The following is a 13,521-nucleotide window of genomic DNA, read 5'->3' on the forward strand; positions in this document are numbered from 1 at the left end:
GCGCAAAAATTCACACAGAAACGCCCAAACCTTGCGGAAAGAGGGGACCAACTACATATTAATGTCTATGTATTTAAAATGCGGTCATAAAAGTTCCTGTTGGTGTAATGGTCAGGTGTCCCAATAATTTTGTCTATATACCTACTGGAACGCCATAGTTTGTGTCCCTTTACAAAAGCCTATATTAACAGAATGTCACCAAAAATGCAGTGGTAACAAATGGGCTCTAGTGAAACTGGCCTTCTGTCTGTTTCAACCACATGATGTATCTGGATATTTTAGTAAATGAAAACACATTCTGGTTGGAGAGTGCTGAATTCTTTGATCCCATAATTCCTGTAAGGAACCACGTACCTTTGTGCTCCACAGCAAAATAGCTACCGTCGACCATAGGAGAGTCAACAACATTTTGTGAAACACCGCAAAACATTCTGTTAGTCTGTGTGACGTTTAAAGCAGACTCACAGTTTTCTTTCTCAGAGTATGTTGCTGGGAACTCGAAAGGAGCCAAGTCTAAATCAGAGCCTTGTGTCCAGCCACTAACTATACTGTTGTTACTATGAATCAGCACGTTCTCTGCAAAGTCTTTCTGAGGAATACAAATAGGGAGGGTATAGTTATCGAATTCAATATTGCTTTGTAGCTTCAGCAGTGCAATGTCGTTGTCTCCAGTCTTCTCCAAATAGCGCATATGTATTGAATGATCCTTCACCTTGATGATCTGTTTTCCTTTTTCAAATGCCCCTTTTTGTGTGCCTGTTAAAAAAATATTTTAAGATAAATTACTTTTAGGAAACCAACTGAACTGATATCACTCTTTTTTTTCATTCAGAAATGAAATACTTTAGATACCTGTTTCAGGTATGAGATTATTTTATTTATTTTACATTTTCTATTATAACATTTGGAAGAAAGGAACAGCTAAACTATCATTATATGCTCAAACTTTGCAGTAGATGAGCCAGACTCTGGATGGGCATGTCTACATCATAATAATCCTTCTGGTTGTATGTGAGGACCAGAAAGCAGCCAGCTTTCATAATTCTAATATAACATACACTATTCGGACAAAGATATTGGGACACCTGACCATTACACCAACAGGGATTTTCATGACTTCACATTCGAAATACATAGACATTACTATGTAGTTGGTCGCCCCAGCTTCGTTTGTGAGGTCAGGCACTGATGTTGGACAGGAAGGCCAGGCTTGCAATCTCCGTTCCGGTTCATCCCAAAAATGTTCAGTGGGGTTGAGGTCTGTGTGGGCCAGTCAACTTCTTCTACATCAAACTCATCCAACCATGTCTTTATGGAGCTTGCTTTGTGCACTGGGGCACAATCATGCTGAAATAGAAGAGGACCTTCCACAAACTTTTCCCACATAGCCGTGTCCAAAATGTCTTGGTATGCTACAGCATTAAGATTTCTCTTCAGTGGAAGTAAGTTCTGCATCCTCCACCATAGTTGGCACAGTGCAGTCAGGCCAGTAACTTTCTCCTGACATCTGCCAAACCCAGACTTGCCCATCAGACTGCCAAACAGACAATCGAGACTCGTCACTCCAGAGTTCAGTGGATCAGGGATGACATTTCACAAACTCACTTATTGTAAAGGTGGCATCCTATCTCAGTACCACGCATGAATTCACCCAGCTCTTCAGGATGGCTAGGTGCTTGATTTTTTACACCTGTGGCAATGGGTCTGATTGAAACGTCTCAATTCAATAATTAAGAGCTGTGTCCCAATACTTTTCTCCATATAGTGTATTACTTAGATATAATATTAAGATGGATCTCTAACCTCACAGATTCTTACCAGGGGCAGCCACTTTAACCAGATATACATGATAATTGTATATCAGAATTTTGGACTCAGACGGGGTTTGGATGGGCGCATTATTATTATTTATTATTATTATTATTATTCAGGATTTTCCAAAAGGCAAATAAAAGGGCAGGTGATATATCAACTGAGTTAGGTTAGTGCATAAGAACTTTTACAAGTAAATAATTGTTACCTGCAAAGACGTAAATAGGGTTGTGTAGATTGCTGCACTTCGCAGTTGTCAATATCAAAGATGGTTTAAGAATTATTCCGCTGCAAAACTGATCTGAGTCTGAATTTAGGAGTATGACCTTTACAGAAAACAAGGCAGAGTTCCATGTTATGCAGAAATAAATGAAACAAGCAATAACAGACATAAAGTACCAACTTTCTGCAATGATCCTATACGTTTGTGGGGGTTCATGGTATTAAGGTCCCAAAGTGTGTAGTAAGCGCTAAACATGCGATAGGAGAACCTCTGCGTGAACCTCTTTTTTGCTTGGATTACCTGACCCGGAGAATGCAACTAGGCTGAAACATGGAAACATAGAATTTAATGTTAAATACGAACCATTCGGCCCATCAGATCTGTCCATTATTCCTGCTGTAAAGCCTAGTGGGCATTTTGACTTCATGACTGTATTCCTATCTGGAAATTAACCTCTGCCATTTCTGCTGGAAGTCTGTTCCCATTATCTAGCACCCTTTCAGTAAAGCAAAACCTCCTTGCATTACAGCTTAAGCCACTGACCATCTAATGTTCGACTATGACCCAGGCCCAGACTGGCCATGTGGCACACCAGTGGGCCGCTGGCAGACAGCGCTCCATACTTATCTGATCTGGCACCACCAGATCGGGTGCTGCAGCGTGCAGCCACTGGCCGGATATAAACTTATTGGCCGTTGGCCACACTTACATCATTTGTCAGCCAGTGGCCTGAACATACAAAAGCGCTGCCTTTTAGTAGACTGGGGAACCAGAGTCCAAAATGCCTGAAAGCTTGGTAACAAGAAGTGCTGGATGAAGCATCCAATATGCACCTGCCTGAGTGGCTTTCGGTTGTTTCTTTTTCCCCATTAAATCAACAATAGCATATACAACATTTAGCCATAGTTAGGAATAGTAAATGTAGTTTGAGTTTGTACCTCCCATGGAAAAATACGCGTCCGGTTGTTTGGAAGATGTTCATTTTCCACGTAATCTTCATTGTCTACCGCTTGGCCACATGCATAGGGATCTGCCAATGAAAGGTGCAAACACAAGTTCCATGATCCAACATAATTGTCCACCAGCTATGTTAGGGTGTCAAGAACCCCAGGGAATCTCTAATGGTTTATGCTACCAGGTCCCAATAATCAAAATATAGCATTGACATGCCACATCCAAAACTAGTAGACCTGGCAGCTCTGTATATCCTGGAACATCCAACGTCTCCCTAATAAGATAGAGCGTTTTCACCCTGAAACATTTCTATACTTAATGCTCTACTCTCCTGCCAGGGGCATTAGAAGGTGACTTTGTTGTGCCATTGCTGTAATTAGTAAACTTGCCTGTAGGATTACATGACCTTTCATCTCCACCAAGAGTATACCCTTCAGCACAAGAACAAAAGAAAGAGTGAAATCCATAGTTGGGGTGGCAGAAGTGTTGACATCCATCATTCATATTTGGGTGACACTCGTTGTTTGCTAATGAAATAGACCAAAATTAATTATGTGATCAAATGAGGCTATCAAATATATGGGCAAATAATTCAATTATTGTTTTAACAGCAATTTATTTGGAATAAATCAACAGATTTCATAAGGCTAGATGTAACTAGGCCACATACAACATCTAAACGTTCTCCTGGATTCTGCAGGACATCTATAACGTGTTCAGGCTTAAAAACAAAGGGTAAACTGGGAATAAGACTGGAAAATTTTAGTATTCTAAACAGATAAGGTGAATGTAAATGTGTTACTAAAACCTAAAAACTGTTGATATGCTCCCAAATCTGGATTCAGTGATTTAGTTTTGTACTTTTTTGTTTTTGTTTTGTACTTTTTTGTTTGATGTCAACATCTATGGATTATCCATTGTTAGTTATTACTGTATTGCAGTTCTTCTTTCTTACATGAACCATTTACAGACTGAGGAAACTCCCTCTCTGTATTTTAAGTGAGTGCATTTACCCTGCGGAATCCTTAAAGGGAATTTAATGCCTCAGAGTACAAGCATTTTTTTAATTTTAGGATCCAATATAAATAATGATTTATAATAAAGATCTGGAAGATGTTCCTTACCAAATTCACAATTGCGACCATAATATCCTTCTGGGCAACTGCATGTATAACTCCGAATTGTGTCTGTGCATTCACCTTTATTTAAACAAGGGCATGAGGTGCATTGTCTACCACCTGCAAACATGAATGACCATAAATACTAATTAGCAGAACATTTTCAGTCAATGCTATCAAAATTGTGTGGTTTGTGCTCAACGTTTAGCCATTTAAAATCAACAAATAACATTGGTGTCTATAACAGTATTTTGTGGAAAACCATATCTATAAAATGAAACTGTGGACAATATCATAAACTATGTGGAGTCCGAAGCTGTTGTTACTTGTACAGTTAGAGAACTGTTGCTCAGATTCAGGTCTCCAGTTCACATCTTTCGTTCCTCCAAGAGGATTCAAGGAGAAACCCAAGAGTTCCTTGCAGAAGGCAAAGAAGTGGGGCTTAATGATAGCTTAGTTAGAGCCAATCCATGCTCTACTCAGTTAGAGGATTACCCCAACAGGCTTCCATCTTTGACCCTTTTATTTTGTATATATTTTTGTGGGATGGCATAAGAGGTCTTTGTTCCTAGGAGGTTCTGGTATGTAAATAACGCCCAGAAGACTTTAGTGCGTATAGGTCATAATAAGCAAGGAGTTTTATACTTGGTATCTTTAATGACAAGTAGGACCAGAAGAACTGCTAAAGTAAGGTAATGATGCAGTAAGGTAGAGCAAGAAGTTGCACAGAGCAGTTCTGTGGTTTCATTAAATGCTCTACACACCAGTGATCCTATAATAACTATCAATAAACTTACCATGATAAGTCTTCCAAAACCTATCCTGCGAAGACAAAAGAATGGAATAATGTGACTATGTACTGCAATGTTCATACCAATGTTCAGTTTATTTCCAGGCTTGCAAAAGGAAGAACGTTGAAAAAAATGATTATATGTGTATTATTTAGAGACATTTCATCAATCTTTGAAGGTCATCCAACAATAGGGGGCCTGTTCAACAGACTAGTGTGCTGCTGGAACAGACTGGTGTTCAATGGGTTCAACCCTAAAACCTGCTGGGATGAACGTAATGTGCCTCTCATGGCCTGAGGTCACCTGGACTTACATAAGTGCCAGGGCTTCACTCGTACTCCCTATTAATTACTGTATATAAACAAATATATGCATACATACATACATACATACATACTAACAAGCGTGCCAGTGGCATCTAATCCAGGATTTAGTATTAGACTTGTAAAAAAACAGGAAAAGGGAAACATCCCATTTAAAAAAGGCAAATGTACAATTTTATCATAAACCCTTTCAATACCCAAGGAGAAAGAAATCTTTAAAAAAAACAAACACACATTAATATGGTATACAATCACAAGATGAATAGATCACAACAAATAATAAATAATAATTAAAAGATGAATAGAAAGGACCATAAGGCATTTTATTGACTTTTAGGACACAGTTAAATGCAACTAAACACATGTAATTTCTGCTAAAATAACGAAGGGTGTCTCACAGTTTTCTCTTTGTCCTCAAATGTTTCTCTTGCCTCTTCATACGAGCAAAGTTCCTCAAGACACTCTCTTTCCAAGTCCCCTTTTCGGATTTCCTCAAGCAGTATGAAGTTAGCACGCTTGGATCGATGTATGACCTTATTTGCATTTTCAGAAGAGAGGAACACTGAACAGAAGTGAACAGCAAATTCAAGATAGGATTTAGTACCACTGTAAATAAACACGATTTGTGATTTGTCCTTACAGCCATCACATGACATCATTGTCTCCATCACATGACATCATTCTCTACCCCAAAGCTACCCCAACAGGGTGTATGTTCCATTCATGCACTATGCAAAATAGTAAATAGAACAGTAATAGAATATTTTGTAACTGCACTGAATTTGAACCATTGTGACAATTTTTAAGACATATATCGTAATTTGCGTGGTACTGACATACGCAAGTAGAACAAGATAACGCCCAGGCTTAATGGGCACATGTGGGTCCTATATATATATATATATATATATATATATATATATATATATATATATATATATGATTGTGGTTATAATTACATAAATTAGTCCTTTAGAATATTGCTGCTCAGGACTATATGATATCCTGGGCATCTACATTGAGGTTTTGTTTGATATATTACGGGGGTGAGAAGAAAAATAGCTTGTGCCCAGCATTAACTATATGGCTGCTTTTCTTAAAAGGGAAGATACAATACTCCTAATACATACTTCTAATTAGGCTTTGCGTAAAGTATTTTTTTTCTACTAAATAATGATAAATAGCAACATTACACTGACACGAACACGTCAGTACAGCATACAGTCATTGCTTCCAGGACACTGTATCTTCTATGAAAATGACAGCATAATAACACTATGACAGCTGATTATAACTGCAAATAAAATTCATATTTTCTAAATGCGCTGGCAATTAACCAGAGCATTTCAGTTCATTTGCTTCAACTACTTTTCCCTCTCTGACTTCCCAGTTCCCACTTACATGCTGTCATTTTTTTTTCTCCTTTGTCTATCCCTCGTGATTTTGGCAGCTAAGTGCAGAAATAACATTTCAAATAAATAATAAACTAAATAAAATGAAACTGTACCTTTTTGTTCCGCCTGATGAAGGAGAAGTGTAAAGATGAGTAAGCATGTTGCCTGGATAACATCTGCCATTTTGATTCATTGGGAAATTGAAATCCGCTTCTGCCGAAAGAGTTTGTAAATAAAAAAAAAAAGCTTTTTTTTTTAAAGTTCAAAGTTCAGGGTTTATTGAACATAAACATTATGGGGCAACGACTTCATTTGAGCAAAACAGAGACGAGGTTACGTGCTAAAAAGAGATAATCTATGGTGTTTAGACTATTAAAGACTACAACTCCCATTCGTTTCAGCTGCGGTTATAAAGAGAAACTATAGGCATTGTAGTCTAGAGCAGCTGGAGTGTGAAAAAAAGGAAATATCTCTGCCGAATAACTTAAAAGCTTGACTTAAAAAGGCTGTAGATGGCTGATCTAGTTAAAAAACTGCAAGGAAATGCCCATTGTGCATTATTCATAGCAGCGCCTACACATATACCTACATCGTATACAACTGAAAAGTACAAATATATTTTATTTATACAAAAAAAGGATCATAGAAATCAATAAAAAAAACTACATGTTTTCCACAATATCGTCAATATGCAAAATGATGAGTAAATAACACAACTGAAATGTTATCACAGAAATTATGTTGACTAGAACAACATGCATGCTTTGCAGTCATCATTCGCCTTCTACCATATTGGGTTGGTGGAGACCTAATTATTGTCCTTATGTCTTTCCTTTGTAGTGAAGTGTTACGATGGAATAAATGTAGTTGCCATAAGGTATTGCCCCCACCACCTAGTCACAAAATATGATGTAATATAATAATAAAAATATAACCTGCTCTCTTGCCCCAATAGCTATAGTTAAATAATATCCCCACTTGCTTCCTGGCCTTTTTCTGTAGCTAGAGGGCATGTGGGTGGCCTTCTTTAGCTATGCATATTGACCGCTTTTGGTACCAGAGGGTGGCCCTTGACATTCATCACCATGTGGCATGCAAAGGTTAACTCTGTAAAGAACAAAATCCATAACACTCAAGTTTTCAGGAATGTCCTTGTTTCCCCATCGTAAGCCCTGGATATTGGCTCCAATGTACATTTTCAATAGCTAGCCAAACAAACCAGGAATTAATAGGGTAAGGAGCATCTATGCTATCAGAAACACCTATAGCTCTCTCATTTGTGATAACTGGCAATATGTTTTACTTCGCTATGGAGGAATTTTGGCCCGCTCTTCTTGGCAGAATTGTTTTAATTCAGCCACATTGGAGGGTTTTTGAGTATGAACTGTCTTCTTGAGTTCATGCCACAGTGTCTCAAATAAAAGATCCAAGTCAGGACGTTGACTAGGCTACTCCAAACCTAGTTCTTTTCACCCATTCAAAGGACGACCTGCTTGTGTGCTTTAGATGATTTTCCTGCTGCATAACCCAACTGCGCTTGAGCTTTAGGTCACAAACTGATGTCTGGACATTCTCAGGATTTTCTGGTAGAGAGCAGAATTCATGGTTCCATCAATTATGGCAAGTCGCCCAGGTCCTGAGGCAGCAAAGCAGCCCCAGACCATCACACTACCATCACTGAGTTTCACTTTTGGTATGTTCTTATTGTGGAATGCTGTTCTTTTGACTCATCAGTCCACAGAATATTATCCCAAAAGTCTTGGTCATCATTATGTTTCTTTTTCAAATGTCAGATGAGCCTGTGTGTTCTTTTTGGTCAACAGTGGTTTTCACCTTGTAATTCTCCTATGGATGGCATTTTTCCACTGTATCTTTCTTATTGTAGAATCATGAACACTTACCTTAACTGAACTGTTTTCTCCATTTGTAGATAAGGCTCTCACTGTGGTTTGCTGGAGCCTCAGAGTCTTAGAGATGACTTTGTAACCCTTTCCAGACTACTAGATGTCAGTGACTTTGTTTCTTATCTGTTCTTGAATTTCTTTAGATCACAGCATCAGTTTTCAAGACATGTTCTATTTAATTGATGTTTAAATTCAACAGAGCTGAGAGTAAGCATGCCTGGGTTAATTAATTAATTTAGTAACTGAGGTAATTACTTTTTTTAAATGGGGCCAGGAAGGGTTGGTACCTTTTTTCCTTCTATACATGAAATTATCTTTAAAAATGGCATTTTGTGTTTAATTAACTGCAAAATTATTTTGATGATCTAATACATTTAAGTGTGACAAACATGAAAAACGAAGAAATCAGGAAGGGGCAGATACTTTTTCATACCACTGTAGATCAACTGCAACCTGAAGGGAAGACTTTCCTAAATATTTGCTTCCTTCATGCACAAATGGTACAATTTCAACATGTACACATATACTAAGCCAGTACTTTGGACTCTGTGTTTACTTTATTGATCAGGTTTCCTGTGTCTGCAAACATCCCTTACTTGACCCGATGTGTGTGGCATGAGTCCATGAACTTTTGTTCCTCTACACCAAGTTAATGACATTTTGCTTGGTGTTAGTATATAATATACTATATAGTGATTCATTTATTCAGTGTTTCTATTTTATCTTCTATTTCATTTCAATCACACAAATCATTGACAAATGTATCGGTTTGTCTGAAGTCAGTTCCAGTTTTGTCTTACTCAATCAATGTATGTATTGCAAGAAGCGCTGTGTAACTCATTGGAGCTATATAAATAAAATATAATAATAATAATACCATTTTGGCTCGCATATAAGGTGCTCCCGATTATAAGCCGACCCTAAAAGTTTGGTGCTATTTTAAAGAAAAATTTATTTTTGAAGAAAAAATACACATTAGTAGAATAGTAAAACAGTATTTTACCTAATGAACTGGAATACATGTATAAAAAAAATTTTGGTATCTATTATGCAGTTAGTCAGCATATGTTATATACAAACAGAAATTTGTAAAACAATAGCCATTTTAAGGTCCCCCTTAATTCATAATGCACCTTACTTATAGATATGCCCCTCTGCCCCCCAGATATGCTTTATGCCCCCTAGAAATGCCAATCTGCCCCCCAGATATGCTTTATGGCCCCTAGAAATGCCACTCTGCCCCCCTGATATGCCACTCTTCTCCCTAGAAATGCCACTCTGCTCCCTAGATTTGCCACCCCCCAGACTTACCAATGCACCCCCAGACTCCCTGGTGTCTAGCAGGGGCCGGCCGGTGGATGGGGCTTCTATGACAGAGAAGCCCCGGCGAAAGAGCTGGCAGTGGAGGTTGTCTACGCACATTGCCGCAGCTAGTGAACGTCTGCACAATGCACCTAGACAACCTCCGCTGCCGGCATCCCCGTGGAGCACCGGAAAGTTATGTCAAGCCGGTGCTCCATAGAATCCCCGGCGGAAGTGCTGGAGAGTAGGATCCAGGTCCCCTGCAAAAAAAAAAAAAAAGCACCCGTCCAGCGCATGTCCCGGGCGTCGGGCAATACGAATTGCGCATCCCTGCGCTAAACACCGGTTATATTCGGGCCAATATGGTAAATATGAAATTACTGTTTGATGTTCTTGTAATTAAACACCAGTTCAAAGGCTTAGGTCACATCAAATCAGAGTTAAGAATGCATGATCCAGCTCCTGGCTATGTGATTCTGGGAATCTGCATGTTTACCTAGTTATTTCAGAGTAGAGCAGTAGCTAGCTCCTTTTGTGCCCGAGGCAAGAATGGAAAATTGTGCCCCCCCCAGCAATTTTTTTTTTACAGAGGCTATTTTATTTTACTGTTGTTGAAAAATATTCATATATCACTATGTCCTTTCCCAATTTTTTTTTAAAATATTGATAAATTGGAACTTTTGCTCATTAATTTATTAAAATAATATATTTTTTTAATTTCAAATAACTGATGGTGCTGTGAAATCAAGGCATTTATACAATATTTGCATTGCAGGAAATACATTTAGTCAGATGCATCTCTAGCTCAGAAGTAAGCATGCATGCATACTCACCACCAGCCACCTCCAGTACTACTGGCTCTTACGACAGTACCAGGGGGTCTAACGAACCCCCCCAAAGCACATGTGTAGAAAGCGCAGCTGTTGATTTGCTTCAAAAGGCCAAAAATGGCAACACCAACAGCTGAAGGTGGTGTTATGCTGCAGCTCCGAAGAATTTTTACCAGGTGTTCCTTTATTTTTCTTTTCTTTTGGGGGCAGGAAAGAATGCATATTACTTACAAAGTGCTTTAATATGTATTCTTTGTTGGTGGCCCATTTAATGTAAGCCTGCATTATATTTTGTTTCTGTAAACCCAAGGTGTTATGTGATGCGCTGCTTTTTATATCCTATTTGTCCACTATACAGCTCTGTAGAATATGACTATATGATAGATAGATAGATAGATGTGTTCTCAATTTACACCACCTCACTTGGGAAACTGATCTCAACCTTTGGCTTTCAATACCGACTTTATGCCAATGACACCCAGAGATACCTATTCTCTCCTGATCTCTCTCCTCCCTCTTAGATCTAACATTCTGGTCTGTCCCTAATAGTGGCACTTTTACCTCTTGTGTAATATACCCTAATTCCCTCTAGATTTTGAGCTAATTTGAGCAGGGATCCCATTACAGTGGCAAACTGGGGGGGGGGGCTTTCCTCCAAGTGTGCCAAAAAATTAGAAAATTGTTCACAAAGAAAATCTGCAGCATGGGTATGTAAATGCTTGTGTGTGAGCATGGATGTGAATGTGCGTGTTAGTGAGCATGTTTGGCTGTGTGTTGGCGTGAGTGTGTAAGTCTCTGCAAATGTGAGAGTGTGTTTAAAAAATGTGTGCCAGTGCATATGTGAGTTACGGGAAGAGATGCCAAATATAATAATGTATAAGAGGAGAGAGATTGAGATAAATAGGAGGAGAGAAATAATGAGAGATGAGAAGGAGAGAGATGGGAGAAAGGTTAGACATAACAAAAAGGAGAATGGATAATGAGAGGGGAAGATAAGTGGAGGAAATAGGGAGAAAGGGAGAGATAAAGTGAAATAGGAGAGATAAAGAGAAATGGAAGGCATCAGATAAATAAAAAAGGAGATATAATTAGAAAGGGGGTTCTAAGAAGAAGAAGAGCGATGCAATCTGGGTATTGGGACAAGGCCTTATGTACATATTATAGAATTAAAATAAAGCATAGAGACTTGGTTGCATATTTCACATGGTGTAAATAAAGAATTCTGAATTTTGTAAATGTTTTTTTTTTATAAATGTTTTGCAGATATTTGTGTGTATATATACAGTATATAAAATCTGCTATGTGCTCTACAAAATAAAATAAAGAAACTATTTTTATAATTACAAGATGAGACAGGGAGTAGGTGCATTCAACATATATACAAGAAAAGAACAAATAGAAACAATATAGTGTAATATGCATTAAAAAAAGTTGGGTTATAAATAACAAAGTGGCCACTCACCTTTTACATATCCACCACTCTGTATAATGTGCATTCACCAGATAAACAGGTACTAAACTTGTTGGTATTTTCTGTTCATCAATTCTTCAGGTTATACTGTATACAGCAAAGCATAGAAGTCGTAATTTAGGTAAGCGACAGAAATGTATTTCAACAAACATAAAGGTACCTACATCAACGTAAGTAACAATGATCACCACATAGTCCAGTCCTCGCTATAACTGCCTCTGTTGAAGAGCTACTGGCTTCCTCATGATACCATGTGTTTTGTAAACCTAATACCTCTACTGCTTAACAACTGCTCCAGGTGAAGAACACAGAAGTCATTCATAGGGTTCAGCATGTTAGGAGTTGCAACTAGTGCACAGCCATACTTGGGCTGGGCCTGTTGTTAAAGAGTTCCATCTGAGAACACAAGAATTCCATTAGCCACAAGGCATCCTAAATATATGTACATGAAGCTAATTATTTGGAACGTGCATGTACATGTCCACCTTGCTTTGTAACAGCTGAGACACCTACACCTACTTAAGAGAAGTGTACATAGAGAAAATACAAATATATTCTTCACATACTAAAGAAGCTACATATTCAAATCAATGATACATTTGATTTCTTAGTGTATACAGTTGCTTATGATCCACAAGATTAATGTTAGGTGTGAGCAAAAAATGACTTCCCAACCACACCTTAGCAATAAAATGACATAAAACTAAGCAGAGGTTCACTTTTACCCTTAATATGTACCCTTTCATATGTATGGAAATTGGGTGGCTTATTGTTGTCCCAGGTGGCCTTCCTCTTCTATGTGTTGGCTTGGGAGGTATACTGAATATGGAACTTTTACAATAGGCATAATTCCATAAAACCAAATGTAAGTACAAATGAAGCAACTACTAACTCAGAGCGTCCAACAATCATTATACACCATCCTAATTATATCAGACTGTGATCTGGCTGTCATCGCATGTTTTGGCTAGTCCAATCCATACTGTTAGAGACTCAGGGTTTCAATTCAGTAATGAAGGTGCATTTGCTATAGTCGTTTAGTTGTGTAGTAATAAACAAAAGTAATAAAAAAATTGGGCCTAAGCAAGTGGCCTCTTTTGCATTCAACCCACACTCATGTGTAAGAGATATGATTTGGGGTATCCCAGATGCATTCCTCAGGATGAGAAGAACACTAGGTCAAAACACCAACATAATTTCTGACAACCATAAAGAAAACCAAGATAGAGTAATGTTCTATCAACCGGTTAAGTGGCCTTGTCCAACGCCTTCTTCAAATACATCAATATAGCAACATAATGTTAAAAAAGTACAATTTGTTGTGCCATAATTTAGATTGCATCCCAAACTAGCCAGATACTTTTGTGCTAGATTTGTCTTCAGATATTTTTTATTGTGG

General features: G+C 38.1%; 1 protein-coding gene across 1 annotated transcript; it reads right to left on the reverse strand.

The window, feature by feature from the left end:
• Positions 1–41: 41 nt before the first annotated feature.
• On the reverse strand, positions 42–12,358 carry PROZ (protein Z, vitamin K dependent plasma glycoprotein). The gene is made up of 9 exons (XM_053456006.1): positions 12,287–12,358; positions 6,729–6,828; positions 5,620–5,783; positions 4,905–4,929; positions 4,114–4,227; positions 3,317–3,516; positions 2,974–3,120; positions 2,021–2,138; positions 42–756 (listed from the first exon to the last, which is right to left on the reverse strand). The coding sequence occupies exons 2-9, from the start codon at positions 6,796–6,798 to the stop codon at positions 227–229; spliced, it is 1,368 nt and encodes a 455-aa protein (XP_053311981.1). The 5' UTR covers positions 6,799–6,828; positions 12,287–12,358; the 3' UTR covers positions 42–226.
• Between the last annotated feature and the right edge of the window lie 1,163 nt (positions 12,359–13,521).

Source organism: Spea bombifrons, chromosome 2, assembly GCF_027358695.1.
Source record: "Spea bombifrons isolate aSpeBom1 chromosome 2, aSpeBom1.2.pri, whole genome shotgun sequence".
Taxonomy (NCBI): Eukaryota; Metazoa; Chordata; class Amphibia; order Anura; family Pelobatidae; genus Spea; species Spea bombifrons.

Bases quoted from the DNA above. Each gene is read 5' to 3' on its own strand.
- PROZ (XM_053456006.1), bottom strand. From the start codon at position 6,798: ATGGCAGATGTTATCCAGGCAACATGCTTACTCATCTTTACACTTCTC. The intron at 3,517-4,113 runs GTAAGGAACATC...CTATTTCATTAG, and splicing joins TGGTCGCAATTGTGAATTTG to CAAACAACGAGTGTCACCCA. The intron at 2,139-2,973 runs GTACAAACTCAA...TTTTCTGTAAAG, and splicing joins CGCGTATTTTTCCATGGGAG to GTCATACTCCTAAATTCAGA.